The sequence below is a fragment of the Poecilia reticulata genome, linkage group LG2 (genome assembly GCF_000633615.1).
Source record: "Poecilia reticulata strain Guanapo linkage group LG2, Guppy_female_1.0+MT, whole genome shotgun sequence".
Taxonomy (NCBI): Eukaryota; Metazoa; Chordata; class Actinopteri; order Cyprinodontiformes; family Poeciliidae; genus Poecilia; species Poecilia reticulata.
In genome coordinates this window covers 31673566-31688865 of record NC_024332.1, presented here as the reverse complement: position 1 = coordinate 31688865, position 15300 = coordinate 31673566, and the positions used below count along the sequence as shown (strand labels likewise).

General features: G+C 37.6%; 2 protein-coding genes across 2 annotated transcripts in view; one reads left to right on the top strand and one right to left on the bottom strand.

The window, feature by feature from the left end:
- The window catches only part of abcb11a (ATP-binding cassette, sub-family B (MDR/TAP), member 11a), a 9320-nt gene extending 3204 nt beyond the window's left edge, over positions 1-6116 (bottom strand). Inside the window, exons 1-16 of the mRNA XM_008404115.2 lie at positions 5896-6116; positions 5743-5827; positions 5514-5647; positions 5244-5415; positions 5035-5159; positions 4614-4788; positions 4240-4353; positions 4044-4154; positions 3839-3964; positions 3554-3757; positions 3267-3437; positions 2995-3184; positions 1117-1198; positions 926-1037; positions 687-851; positions 444-548 (exon numbers count right to left, since the gene is read on the bottom strand). Coding sequence (XP_008402337.1) covers positions 444-548; positions 687-851; positions 926-1037; positions 1117-1198; positions 2995-3184; positions 3267-3437; positions 3554-3757; positions 3839-3964; positions 4044-4154; positions 4240-4353; positions 4614-4788; positions 5035-5159; positions 5244-5415; positions 5514-5647; positions 5743-5827; positions 5896-6107 — 2283 coding nt within the window. The 5' untranslated portion in view covers positions 6108-6116. The remainder of the gene's footprint in view (positions 1-443; positions 549-686; positions 852-925; positions 1038-1116; positions 1199-2994; positions 3185-3266; positions 3438-3553; positions 3758-3838; positions 3965-4043; positions 4155-4239; positions 4354-4613; positions 4789-5034; positions 5160-5243; positions 5416-5513; positions 5648-5742; positions 5828-5895) is intronic.
- Positions 6117-10493: 4377 nt separating this feature from the next.
- The window catches only part of dhrs9 (dehydrogenase/reductase (SDR family) member 9), a 25018-nt gene continuing 20211 nt past the window's right edge, over positions 10494-15300 (top strand). The window contains exon 1 of the mRNA XM_008404061.2: positions 10494-10636. The gene's annotated coding sequence lies outside the window, so the exon portion shown is untranslated. The remainder of the gene's footprint in view (positions 10637-15300) is intronic.

The following is a 15300-nucleotide window of genomic DNA, read 5'->3' as shown; positions in this document are numbered from 1 at the left end:
GATGGATGGATGGATGGATGGATGGATGGATGGATGGATGGATGGATGGATGGATGGATGGATGGATGGATGGATGGATGGATGGATGGATGGATTGCTTTGGGGACAGTTTCTCTCAAAAGGGAACATATGTCTATTTAAAATGCTAATTTTATGCAATTAGATGAGCCTTAAATATTAAAATGAATAATTATATTTCTTCTCACATTTTTACTTCCAAATTTTCCAACCTAAAAATGATGGGCAATATTTGTTGTACAATGAGCATACATGTGCTCTTTCATTATGTTTTTCAAGTTTGTATTAAATTTGTAGAGTTTGCCAAAAATCCACAATTTTTTTTATTTTCTAACAACCAGCCTCACCTGAGATTCTACATGTGTGCACATTTTTCTAAACATGTTATGACCATTTTTATAATTCTTAGGAGAAAGAGAGATAACCTGCAGAAACTGTGAAAAGAAACTGATCACAGCCACAATGCAAAACAGAATGCAGATCCCGTTGATCTCTTTCCGCTGCTGATTTAAGTCCTGAACGCCAAAAGTCTGAAAAAAAAAAGCACAGAATTAGAAAATCTAAAAAAGAAATGCTTTACTAAACAATATGTTTACAATAACCAATCCAACCAGCTCAACTTGTAACGAAGAACATGATTGTACAGTCATCACGTGAGGAGTTCTTACCCCGAGAATCTGGCTGAACAGGACCGCATAGACGGGGTTGACTGAGCCATTGACTGCAGCTCCCAGTGATCCCAACAGCATGTACGGCCATTCTGGTTGGTTGTACTTCAGGATCCGTGCAACTGGAGCTGACTCTTTGTTTTCTTCAGGGTCATCCTCAGTCACCTGTTGACAGATCTGTATGAAAGCGAATCTAGCCATAGATTTAGCAAGTTCTTAATCACAAATGGAGGGGTTACATCTTTAGGTGTTATCTGGAGATCCGAAGGGATCATGAAGCTTCCGGACAATGCGTCTGGGACAAAGTCACTTGACAGTTGGCTCCGAGATCGCAGGCGTACAGACCTCCTGCTGGTTGAGGTTGAGAAGATCAATTATTTGTTGATAATCTAGTGCTATTCTCATGTTTTAAGTGTACAATCTGTTTTACCTTTTGGTAGATCTACAACTTCCATGTCTAGAATTCCCAACTTTTAGATCAAATTCATCCTCATTTGGTTCAGTAATGACTTCTGCAACAAGAATGATCAAAGAAGTTTCATAACAACTCTAAAGGTTTCCAGCCAATTAAACCAAAAGCATGAATGGCATGTATACTTAATGGAAGATTTCCGCCTAACCTTGTATTGAAAAAAAACCCAATGCAACACAGACATAAAGTTTGTGGAAACTAACTATCCTGAGTTGCTGTTTGAAATATCTAGACTCCCAGAGTATTGGATTACCTCTTTTTCATAGCTACCAGTGACATGATTTGTAACTTCCTGCTATACATGTTCACAAAGCAAACAAGAAAAATGATCTTAAAACAAAAGTAACGTAACAACTCCCATTAGTCAACACGGTCTGTCGTGCCAGCTGAGTTTTTCCATTGTGGTTTGTTTACTCGTTGTGCAGGGCGCATCTAGTTCTGTGAGATTCTTTGGCTCTCTCACATGTGCACCTACTTCTGGGTCCATCCACAGTTTTCTGATGATTTTAGGTTGGGAGAGCTAAGGCGGAAAAACCAAAAGCCTGCTCAGCATAAAGCAGGGCTCCGGGGTGTGTTTAGGCTTATCTGTCTGCTATATGAGCTGCTTGTTTTGTCATGGGTGTGTGTAATGCTGTGTTTGCATTTTACATTTCCATTTACAGTGGACACAATGCAATAAAGGAAATTTTTGAGTAATGTTTTCACCATTGTCTATGCAAAAATGTTTATTTTACATCCAGCTGTAAAAATGGATCAGTGACTATTTATGGGCTCATCTGTAAATATCAAACAACAAAAGAAAAGGAAAACAACATGTAGACAACATAAGACAAGTCCTGCTACTCAGTCATTATGCAGTCTGCTGATTCACAATGGCAATCTTTGCTTTGTTTGTTTTGTTTTGCTGGTTTCACTTCTTGCCTACACTGAGATGATTTATCATCATTACCTTGCCCTGTACCTGCTGCCATTTACTCCCAATGTGTATGCACACTACCATTTATTCAACTGAAATAAATTCAGTTCAGTTCAGTTCTACTGTCCTAATGTAGCTCTAATTACATATATTTATTGTCACCTCATGGCACTGAACACACAATGAGGTTGAATTCATGTTCAGTTATTTGTTCTCATATCAGTTCACGTCAGTCAAATGTATTTCAATACAATCCAAATCATGCAGACAGATCCAATTACATACAACCCAGTGTGCTAACTATAGTGCTAATTAAAGGTAAAACTACTTTGACTCACAGACTTTGTAGTAATCCTTCTTTTTCATGTATGTCCTGCCCTCCAAAGAGCAACGTTTTCTGTTCTGTTCAAGTTCAGTCATGTTTTGACAACTCTCCTCCTTAGGTGGTTGCTTTTCTGTGTTTTCTTTTCTCAACCTGCCCACTCCCTGTTTTCATAATGAATAATCCCGCTGTTCATTGTGGTTCACAACATTTGTGTCCAACAGTCCATCAGTCCATCCATCCTGGAGCTTCACTGGACCTTATTCTCACAGATATTGGACTATATTTTTCTCATATTTTCTCGTTATCTGCAGTTTTGCTAACACTAGACATAAAGGCAACTAAGATTATAGGGTTAGCATAAAAAACTGACTTAATAAAAAAAATATATATATAGTAACAAAATAATTTAAATGAACCAAAGTATGCTCATCCTAAATTTAACTAATCTTTAAACATGCACTTTTTATATAAAACTTTTAATCTGCTCTAGACTCTAACACTAATTTGGGACATTTTAATGATCAAAAAGCTGACAAACCTTTACAAATAGATACTTTCTAGTCTTATTTGCAGTCATATCCCTCAGATGTCTTACCATTAGCTGTGTTGGGTGAACCTTGGTTCTGCAGGGTCACAAGAGTGAAGTACACGCCTTGCTTTTCTAGTAACTCGCTGTGCGTTCCTCTCTCCACAGCACGTCCATGTTCAAATCCGACAATCACATCTGCATTTCTGATTGTGGACAGACGGTGGGCGATGGAGATGGTTGTCCTTCCTGCACGTACCTGCAGGAAAATCTGGCTGTTATTCCCCAGACCAAGTTGAAATGTTGGATTTTCCTTAAAGTGTACTTGTGAGTGAACTAACATTATCCAGAGCTTCTTGGACTACAGCTTCACTCTCATTGTCTAGGGCTGATGTGGCCATGTCCAGCAGCAGGATCCTAGGGTTTCTGATGAGAGCTCGAGCTATTGCAATCCTCTGCTTCTGTCCTCCACTCATCTGGCCTCCACCTTCACCCACTAGTGTGTCAAACTTCTGTGTAATCAATCCAAAATTGTATTTTAGTTGTTTTGTTGTTGTTGTTGTTGTTGTTTTTAATTATGCAAAATCCAATACCAGCATGTACACTGCATTGTTACACAGAGCTGTACCTGTGGGAGAGCCATAATAAAGTTGTAAGCATTGGCCTCTTTTGATGCTTGGATGATTTCTTCCGTGGTTACTCCAGGCTGGCCGTAGCGTATATTTTCAGCAATAGTTGTGGCAAACAGCACTGGTTCCTGCTCCACAATACCAATGAGAGAACGGAGCCACTGGATGTTTAATGTGCGAATATCATGGCCATCCAAAGACACCTGGGAATGAGAGTTACAATTAAAGATTATTATGAAGCCTTTAGTTTTATATGTGCTTTAGCCGTGCAGGTAGATTGTTACCGTTCCTTCCTGTGGATCATAAAATCTTTGAATGAGTTGAATTGTGGTGCTCTTTCCAGATCCACTCGGTCCAACAAAAGCAGTCGTTTCTCCCGCCTTAATCTGCATACTCAGGTTATCTAAAATCTGAGTAAGCAGTTGGAATTTCACAAGCTTTACTAAGACCAAAGCGAGAGCAGGATGGACATTGGGCAAGTTGAGTTACCTTAACGTCAGGTCGAGATGGATAGAAGAAGGTGATGTTGTGGAACTCCAGGTCACCCTTTACTTTGTCTAATTTATGTCCATCATCTGAGAAACAATTAATTTCTGGTTCCTGTGAAAGTGGAAGCATATTATTTTATGCTATTGTGTTTCAGCTCTGCCCAAACTTTATTTCCTCTGAGAACATGTTACATTACCCGATCAATTGTTTCAAAAATATTTTTTGCTGCTGCCCGACCAGAAGCAAAGGCCTCCAGACATGGTGAGGCCTGGCCAAGGTTCATAGCTGCCATCAGCACTCCAAAGAAAACCTGACATACGACAGGGCAACCAAACATTGAAGCAGAAGTACAATGCACTTTTTTTTTTCAAAAACATCTATTATTCATTGTAGTAGTACATTCTATTTATAGATTAAATATTATGTGAACTTCAGCATCCTAAATGCTTTTAAAGATGCTCAGTGTCTCATTTATGACAAAAACTTAATATTAGATTTTAAATGTAATATTTCTATAAATAAATAAAAAAACTACTCAACATAAAATATGTTGTGCTTAGCTTCGTTTACCTGAATTAGGCTCCCTGGAGTCAGTTCCTTGGTGTCAATGACTAGTTTAGACCCGTACCAAAAGGCCAAGGCATAGCACAGGAAGATGATGCACCACAGGTATCCTTGAAACACTCCTATAATTGAACCTTTTTTTACACCCCAGTTCTGAGCTTCAATGAGGTTTCTGTCATACCTGTCACACATCAATTAATCAATCAAACTATATTTATGTTGCACTGTTCACATTAACAGCAACAAGAAAATGCTTCACAGATTAAAATCAAACGCTTAAACCAATAACCAATACAAAAAGAATAAATGTGTTATTTTTTGTTAAATATGACAAATCATTAAAGTACAAGTATAGGTGAACAAAATACATATCTAAATGCAGTAGGAAAATAATTGTTTTATCATTCATACAGTTTAACAAAATTACCTTTCAGCTTCCTTTTCCTCCCCTCCAAACGCTGCAACCGTCCTGATGGATGACAGGACCTCGTCTGCCACTGCTCCTGCCTTTGCGTAGGCTGTCAGCTCTCTTCCAGTTAGTCTGGCCACAGCCTTAAGTTGCAGAGGACACAAACTCTCAGAAAAATTAAAAACTGTCATCTATTTGCTGGTTGTAAAGCATAGTCATTTTACTACCATGGCCATGAGTCCAGCAGCTATGCCAATCAGAGGGCTGACTGCTATGACAACCAAAGTCAGCTTCCACCCGCCAATGAATCCAACCGTGAAGCCAAACACAAACGTTGAGATCCTTTCGATGAAAATGGACACCTGATCGGCAATAGCATTGTTGATCTTGTTGATATCACTATGAGGGGAGAGCGGATAGAAGAAAAAGCAATGTATCAGATGTAATTCTTTTTGCAACAGTGACAGTTTTTTTTGTTATTTTACCTGAAGACTTACTCAGATATCCTTGTGTTCAGTTCCCCAACAGAGTTGCAGTCAAACCATCCAATTTCCATTTGCATAACTTTCCTGAAATACGTTTTTCTGATTTTGTGAGTTTGTCTTGCAGCTGCTGACACCCAGAAGACAATCTAAAACACAGAATCAACGGTATTTCATTTTCTTTCATCTACGATGCATTTGTGCTCAGAAGATTTTCAAATTAAAGCTAAATGTTTAAACAAACCTGAAAGTAACTAACAATCAGAACACCTAACCCGATGCCAATGTAATAATATGCAAACATGGTCATCTGTGCTTCGATATTCACCCTGTGAAGACAGAGAAGTGAAAGCAACAATCAATAATTAATCACCTCGGCGGTGCACTCCTGACTTACCCACAAGAAACCGTGGTATTGTCAGTTGTTTCATAAATGGAGCCATTGGTCCAATGAATGGTGTTGTTTATGCACTCCTTGTTTGGGTCTTTGAGCTCTTGGACTTCCAGCTCATAAGCCACAAAAGTGTTGGTCATCATGCCGTACACCAGGAGCATGAGAGGCGAAGCTGAGCCATGGATCAGGGCACACAGGCTTCCCACCACTATCATCAGTTTGTCTCTCCAGGTGGCAAATCGAAACTTTAAGTAGAGAAAATAAGTGCAGAGTTTCTGTCATAAATGGTTGTCTTTAAGAAATATATATACAAGTGCTTTTTTTATACAATAATGGGAATAAAACGTATATTTAATGAACATGCAAATATTACTTTCCAGTACAACTTGGCACCTGTCCATGGCAAAAACTACCAATATCAGGTTAAATGACCATTGTGCTTGACTGGCCAGAAAACTGACCTGAACCACATAGATAGTCAATTAAAATTTTAAAGCAAAGATGAAGTACATCAGAGCCAACAATGTAGACGAGCTGAAAGCAACCTGGGTTCTTTCAGGACCTGAAAGCTTAAATGGACCCCGGACCAGTACTTTGTGCGGATTCTGTACCGAACACTGATATATGTTTTAGCAGACATTTCACAGTGTCATCATATTGATGTTATGTTTCAAAATAAAAGCAGCATCCATTAAATGCTTTGTCATCCTGAGTTAGGAGAGTTTTTGTAGCATGTTAAGCAAGACAAAGAGCTTTAGGGTCAAGTCATTCCATACACTCATTATGCATCAGTCTGGCATTTTAAATATGCAATTAAACCACCCTTTTGTTGAAATGATTATATAAAGAAATATTTCAATCATTTTACAAACAAGCATTGGGTGCACAAGGTTTTATGTGTTAAGGAGCATTGTCCTGCTAGAACCCCCAGCTGTATCCAAAATTTCAACCATCTGACTCAAACTGTTCCCCTCAGATGAAACAAATGTGGTTACAGAGTTCAGGAACAATCCAGGATCCCCCAAAGCTCATGAAGCTTTGCTGGAACAAACTGGGGCACGATGGGACTGGTGCTCTGTTGATGAACAATTTGACCAAAGCGCTGAACCATAATCCAACCTAGCTCAGGAAGACAAAGCATTTAACAGCCTATATACTAATACCAGGTTTAGGGATAAAAACATCCCCCGTCCATTATCTATGCCTTACAGTCCTTGCAGAGGTGTAGGAGGTGGGTACCTATCTTAAGCAATGACTAAGTCCAGGGCGGGATACACCCGGGACAGATCACCAGTTCATCACAAGGTAACACAAAAACATACCGGGTAAACAACCATGCAAACACACACACACACACACACACACACACACACACACACACACACACACACACACACGCACACACACACACACACACATCTAATCTCAATTTAGAGTAATCAATTAATCTAACAGTCACGTTTTTTGGACTGTAGGAGAAAGCCAGAATATCCAGACGGATCCAATGACCGCAAGATGCAAAAGAAAAAAAAAACGTTACAATGTCATAAAACACTTAATTTTATGACAAAGAAACTGATATCAAAAACCAGGAGATATAGGAAATAATTTAACAAAAGCAAATAACTACCAGCTGAAAGTATCCAATGCTTAGTGTTTTTTCCTTTTCCTTGTCATCTCTGAAAAATAAAACACAAATGTCTTTCTTAATCCACTTCTTGAAATAATATAAGTATTTACTTTAAACTTGTAATCTTAAAGATGACAAAAGCGTCTCATTATAAACTTACCTGCTCTGAGTGCCTGCTGAAAAAAAAGACAGTGTTAAAAGTTATCAGATTTAAAAGAAATATAAAATAAGAAAATTAAAATCTAATTTCTTGCCTGTATTATCAGCATCAGATAGATCATGTTTCTTAGATTTCTTCATGCTAGCCAACACAGTCTTATTCAATACCGCGTTAACCTGAAATAGTAATACAAACATAAAAAAATCGAAGGAGAAACATGATTTATTCATTTAAAAATGAATATAAAGATAAAGCTCAGATTGTTGTTTTTACTGGAAAAATAGTGTTTCACTTAGGGCCTTTGGATGGATGTAACATTTGTACAAATTTTGAAGTAACTCACTACTCTATGTGGTTTAATGGCAACGTTATTTGTAAGCTTTATTAAAAGAAAACCAACTTAATATTTTTTTTCCTTAGTAAGCAAAGCAACTGAGACGACTGTGCAGTCGGAAAGTAAAAATGCACCTTACCTGGACGTCTTCCTCAATCCATCAGCAACACTGAGGCTCTTGCAAAGAATTTTTATCGTATTACCAGGTTGACCTATGCCTCCGTTTTCCCATTATCTTCACTTCAATTAGACTGATAAGGGTCATGTTAACAATTATATCAACCAGGCTGCAAATTTAAAGCAAAAATTGGTGAAAAATGCAAGGTTTAGTCTAATACATTTACAATTTATTAGACTAAAGTTTGATCAAAACATTAATCTTTGCTAACCTGTTTTGATAGCAAAAAATATTGTCTCGATAACCGTATATTCCTCCTTATCAATGAGGACTGTAAAATGGGAGTAATGACCGGGAGGCCATTGATTATGATCATGAGTGAATTTCTAATAGTACATCATTAAACCTTGCGGTGTCATTTTGTCTCCTTCCAGAGAATAAAATGCCTTCGAGGGACTTTTACTGGTGAACTATTTTAAAGAGGAAAGTCATTTAAGGCTTATTAACAACAATCATAACCATCACTGTTAAAATTTGTTTGCATAATGGATAGTGCTGCAAAAACAAATGTGCTTTTCTAGTTAATTTAGATCAGTAAAATAAATATTGACACTGTCATCTGTTGAAGTTGTTATGTTACACAAGACATCCATGTACCTCCTCTTACTAAAATCCTTTTTGTTGAAACTCGCCGGGGTTTGAGCTTCTCACACTCAAACATTTCAACAGATTGAAAGTTTGGGGCTTACAACAAACTCTCCTCACGTTCTGCATGTTGCTTTGAAAAAAACCCACTAACTTTATGTCATATTAAATACTGCAGTCACCCCAAGTTTCTTTTTTTTTATCTCCAGGTTTCACCAACAAATTATGCTTTATTTCGAAATCCAAAAATATGGTCACATGAGAACGATAATAATTCTTTTACAATAAAAAAATTAAATGATCACTCAGTTGTCGTAATTATGCATTATGTGGGCATTAATAAAAAACTTATGTAACTATGTTGTTGTATAGGAGATACAACAGCAGTGCAGAGCTTTTGGACTTTACTTGTTTTTCCTTGCAGCTGTTGGGAATGGAAATCCCGATCGATGAATCATAATTTGTATTGACACACGGAGCACAAAATCAGCCAAGAAAAGCATTCAGACTTTACTTATTTTATTCACTTTCAGCGCTGAAAGGAGACGCTTTTACCATTACATCCGAGAAGAGTTTCTAAAAAAGTCTGTAGCGTCCGAGGAGAAAGAGGAGGGCAGCTGATTATATGGACTGAAGACACTCCCTGAAATCACACCATGTCTCTGTGGCCTGAGAAAACGTTTCTTTTTCGTGAGAAATGGACCTTGGTGTCTAACAGAATCAAACATGTAACTTTTTACTATGGGCCTTTGTCTAACAGCGTGTGACTCTTTCTCGACCTTGGTAAAGCGTCTCAACACAGCCAACTATTGACAATGCTGGTGGCGATTAATAATTTAGAGGGAAGGTGGGACCTATAATTATGCCTTGATAAAAAAGGATTTATATCACAGAGATAAGAGCTTGATACCAGCAACAAATCAGATGTGACTGCATGTGAGCTGTGATCTTCATGTTTACTGCAAGAAATAAAATAACATTTAGATTTGATAAAATATATGATTTAATATAATCTGTTTCGAATATAGCAACAGTGTTTGTATAAGATCAAGGGTTTAAGCTGTTCTTCCAAATGCACTCACAAAAGCAGCATTGTATCATTTGATATATTGTCAAGGACACAAAGAATGCAATGATGTTCAATTTGAAGATTTTCAATGTATTACATTAGGAATTACTGCTAATTATGAATTAGCAACACTAAAACATTGACATTTTAAATATTTTATTATAAATCGAACATTAGGTTGAGTGGCTGGTCAATGTATTTTGCTTGATATCCTTTTGTTTCTTTTCAACAAGCCAATAAAAAACATAAAAAAACATTGTCAGATTAAAATGTTTTGCCAAACGAGTACTGTAATTTCTAATTAAATGCGGATGCATTACAAAAGTGAAACATAAAAGTAGCAAGTACGTTTATGTGCACGAACGTTTTTCTTTAAACATATAGCTACTACTTTTATGTGGAGAGCACATGAAGGTAGTAATGTGCTTTCTGCGCTGTTAGATTAATAAAAAGATTAAAGATTCGGGTTTATTTGATCGTTTTTGTCCAGGAGCGGTGATCATTAATATGCTTCCCTGTCTAGTGCTACATTTCACATATTAATAATAAGTGCGAAATGTTCAATGGGAGGAGGAATGAAAGCCACAGGGCACTTGAAGACTGTAATTATAATCTCAACCAGTAGGTGGCGCTGATTTGCTATGTCTGCTGACATCGCCGGAAGTCAGGGTGGAAAGTCACCAAATCAAGTCGGGTGAAAACAAACTTTGAGGCAATTTCCAGTTTATTCTCTGTTCCTCTTGGGACTGCTGCTCCAATTCCTGCAGTGACCGCAGTAGAAAACGCTGGTAAGTACAAATATATATTTTTTTATGATCCTGTAAATTAGATGTTTTTGGCTAGAAGACCAGCGGAAGAAATATCGTACAGGACGTTAGTCTGAAAACAGTTAGAAATAGGGTTTTGGACAGTTCTGTTGTTTGGAGTGTGTCTCTTAAAATCTTATTTAAAAAAAAACACATAACGTGTTCGGCGTGCATAAAAATCTGAAACAATACGTTTTACTTGACATATTTTTTTTCTGGCCAGTAAAAAATAATTTCGGCTCTGTCATAATATGGCTAAATCAAACAAACATTTAATACTGGGATGAGATGTCACTTACGCTGTTTATAATCAAATATGCTTAAACTGTCTAAATCTTGACTGCTGACTATTTGTGCACTGCTAAAGTAAATGTTCTTTTACTACAGTATGTGCAGTGTGTGGTTCACCTACACATTATTAAGAAAGAGAGACGCACAACCTGTTTATCCAGCTTACGCTACACATGTATCCGGTGAAGCGCAAACTGTCTGACCGCTTAGCAAACACAGCCGTCTCTCATCAAACTTGACGGGATACATGCTGGATGAGCCTCCTCTCATCCTGTCCCTTTTGCGTGACTCCCGAACCTTGTCCAGCCAGTTACCCAGCCTGATAGCTCGGCAGCGTTCCGGAAGCATTAAGGACGGCTGGGGGGTTTTTCCACAAAATGCAGGACCATAGTTTTTATTTTTCTTATCTTTATTTTATTTTAATGACATATTGGTTACTGACGCAAGATAATATCTATCTATCTATCTATCTATCTATCTATCTATCTATCTATCTATCTATCTATCTTATCTATCTTATCTATCTATCTATCTATCTATCTATCTATCTATCTATCTATCTATCTATCTATCCTTCAATATAAGCCTTTATGAAATATGTGAAGGTTTGAGTTGATGAAGTGCTGCTTCACAAGTTTTGACAAGCACAGCTCATGTAAGAAGTCTCAGGATTACAGGATTAATGTGTAACTCGGCTTCAGTGCTTAACTTTTATAATTTTCTATCTTCAAATCCATCAGGTCTATTTTCTGTGTTTATATATTATTTATTAATATAGCGGCTGTGTTGGAACACATTTCACAGTTTTGGTTACATTGCTGTATAACCCTGGATTGTATAAGCAGTTCTACATCAAGGGGTTACATATTTATACTTTTAAAATGGCAAACAATGATACACATGCCATTCTTACAGTTTATAGGCCTTTTAATAGAAAGGGCCAGAGTTGCCAGGGGTTTCTTCAGCTGTATGGAGCAAAGGGAACACAGAATGCCCCTCCTGACTGAATAGCAACTGATATCAACTATTATAAGAAGTAGGATGACAAAAGCGTATATTATTCTGCAAAATTTAGCCCTACTACTAAAGTTAGTGACAGTTTATTCCATAAGTTGATAAATCATCATTTTACTTACATTATTATTACAGCAAATAACATTTTAAATGCTGTAAGAATAAATACTATTTTTAATAAAAGTTATATCTTGTTTTTTTTGTTTGTTTTTTTTATAGGATGTTTATGTAAATGCTGTGTTACATCAGTGTTTCTTCCTTGGTGTCATCTTACTGCAAGAATCTCATGTTTTAAAGGAAACTGGGTAGCAAAAACACTGCAGTGTTTCACCCATTGTAATGTGGATAAAAAGTCACAATAGAAACATGATCATACACTGGGGGCTTGATTTTTGTATCCATATTAAGATCTCACTCTCAACACCTTTAAAGATGTTGGTGCTGAATTTCTGGTTGTTACAGAATGTCACGAACCAAACACAGTACCCTGTTAACAAAGTCTCTCTTCACGATGCGGAAACCTGATCTTTCTGCTCCAGAAATCTTTGCCCTTAATTCTTATCACATATTTTATTGCAGAGTTCATTTGTGTCCTATTGCTTTTTTTTAAATGAAAAACAACACAAAAATCTAAAGTTTCGCATAAATGTTATTTTACCTTTAGATTACCTGGCTCTGAGTTGCACGTGCGAAAAGCTGGGATTGTAATCTTTTGCGTTTTAGCCACAGCTTGTGAGGCTTGATTCGTCTCCATTTCGTTAATGACCACAAGAAAGAGTATTGTCACACTGGCCGCTGATGAGTACAGGAATAGTCAAAATTCCTGTCTTATTGCAGATGGCCTAACTCCCTCTAGTTTTCCTAATGACTGGTGAGGCCAATGTGTTCAAACAGGTTTTCATTAAAATGAAAAATCTTTAAGTCATCTTGCAATCATCACTGTGCCATCCTGAAGCTGCCCACGCTAAGCATAGGCTGATCTGAGGTTCTAAAGGTATCATGTTTTTAAGCTTTAAAGATGTGTGTATAAAAATGTTTAAACAATGCAGCACTACATAATCTAATTACTTTTGTTTAAGACAAATGTAATCAAAATGCAAAAAAATAAAATAAAATAGCTAGCATGTTGATTATCATATTTGTTTTCTGCAAAGCTTGGTAGTAGTTTTAAGTTTCACAGAATGCTATTTTTTTTTTCCATTGTGCAACTGGGTGTGTAAGAGAATTATATCGCTAATAATTAGTCCAGCTTCCTGCTCTGCTTGAGCCTCCAGGCAGGGAGCTAACATACGTCATTTGTAACTTGCCAGTTGCTTCTGAAATGTTACCTTAAGCTGACCAGCAGAGTACAGCAACAGGTGGGGAAGGAGGAACAATGGGTTACTCTTTGTTACATACAGTCGGGGAAAACCCTGAGCCTCTAGTACTTATCTGGGATCTTGTTTTTTTTTTTTTTTTTTTAACAGAAGGAACATCAGGATGGAACATTTTAATTATGTTGAAACCCTAACCTTTTAAAGTCATACTTTTATGCCAGTACCCATCCAATACATAGTCCAAGCAAGTATACTTAATTTTTTTGAGGATATATTTATTTTTCCTTCATTCCAAAACTGGTTGTATTTTTTACTTTTGCTTGATATATATATATATATATATATNTGTGTGTGTGTGTGTGTGTGTGTGTGCGTGCGTGCGCGCATGTACAATGCTTGCTACCTTTCTGTGCACAATAATGAATATGTATATATATATATATATTTTTAAGTATTTGGTGCTGTTAACATGTAAATTGACCAACACGCACCACTTGTCCCTCATCTGGGTCGTAAAACCTTTCCAGTAACTGGACGCTGGTGCTTTTCCCACAGCCGCTGCTCCCAACAAAAGCCAAAGTCTGCCCAGGCTTCACCGAAACAACCAGGCCACTCAGCACTTGAATGTCTGGTCTTGTCGGATAGGTAAACTTGCAATTAAGAAACTCAATTTTTCCTTTGAACATCTCCTATAAATGGATAAGGTCCTTTTTAAAATACACACTCATAAAAATGCAAAAAAAATATTTAAAGATTTGAAACCCACTGACCCATTTCTTTCCATCTGTGTGGTTCATGCTGATTTTAGGAACCCTGTCCAACAGTCGAAAGAACTGAGCAGCAGCAATTTTGGCTTTGGCGTAATCTGGAGTGAAGGAGGAAGCTCGACCCAGTGCTGTCCCACTGATCACAATGGCTGAAATCACTCTAGGGACAGATTGCAAGAGTGCAGAATCAACATAAGGATGATATTAAAATATATATATTTTTTAAATTACTGTGGGTCTTACCAACCTAAACACCAGCATGTAGGGTAACCCCTCAACTCTGACCAGGTAACCTCCATATCTAAAAGAAGCAGCATATGCCATGAAGATGACACACTGTGCAAAACCGAAACATAGGCCATAGATGTTGGCTCTCTTCTTGGCAGATTTGTAAGGCAGCTCCAGTTTTTGCTCATACGACTCCACAAATGAGTGCTCTTTGGCTAAACCTGCAATGGTTCTGATGTTCCCAAGAGCCTCACTGGATACCTGTCGGACAGACACTATTTGTAGCTCTCAAACTCACAGCAAAATATCAGCTCAGTAATGAATGATCTGGTTTTGTACTGGGAAGGAACAGCAGCTTACCTGACCTGCTGCTTCCATAGATTTTTTGTCTTCGTTTGCAAATCCTGTCAGCATTTTGGCTTGGAACATACCAGACAGTCCAATAAGAGGCAGGAAGCACATGATAACTAATGTTAACTTCCAACTGAAGTAGAAGGCAATGATGAATGAGGCTCCAATGTTGGTCAGTGAGTTCACGATCATGCCAATCTGGGAACCTGTTGCCTGCAGAAATTATTTTTGCTATAACTATAATCACCATCCCAAAAGAACACACCAATAAGTAAGATAAACCCTGAAAACAAAAACTTACCCCTTGCACCATGGATGCATCTGTGGCCAGTCTGGTAGTCAAAGCCCCAGGACTGTTCCTGGGATCATCAAACCAGCCAATTTCCTGTCTCAGCATGGCCTGGAAGCCCACTTTTCTCAGACGGCGGGTCAGCAGCTCCCCAGACTTAGCAAAAGCATATCCCTGAATAAACAAATATGAGCCAGTGTTTGTAAAGTTTGTTTTTTATCTACTCTGTTTCAATGCAGACTTTAAGGAATTGTTTCAAGAATGTCTTTATTTTGTGATATATGCAGATTGCTTAATGGATGGATGGATGGATGGATGGATGGATGGATGGATGGATGGATGGATGGATGGATGGATGGATGGATGGATGGATGGATGGATGGATGGATG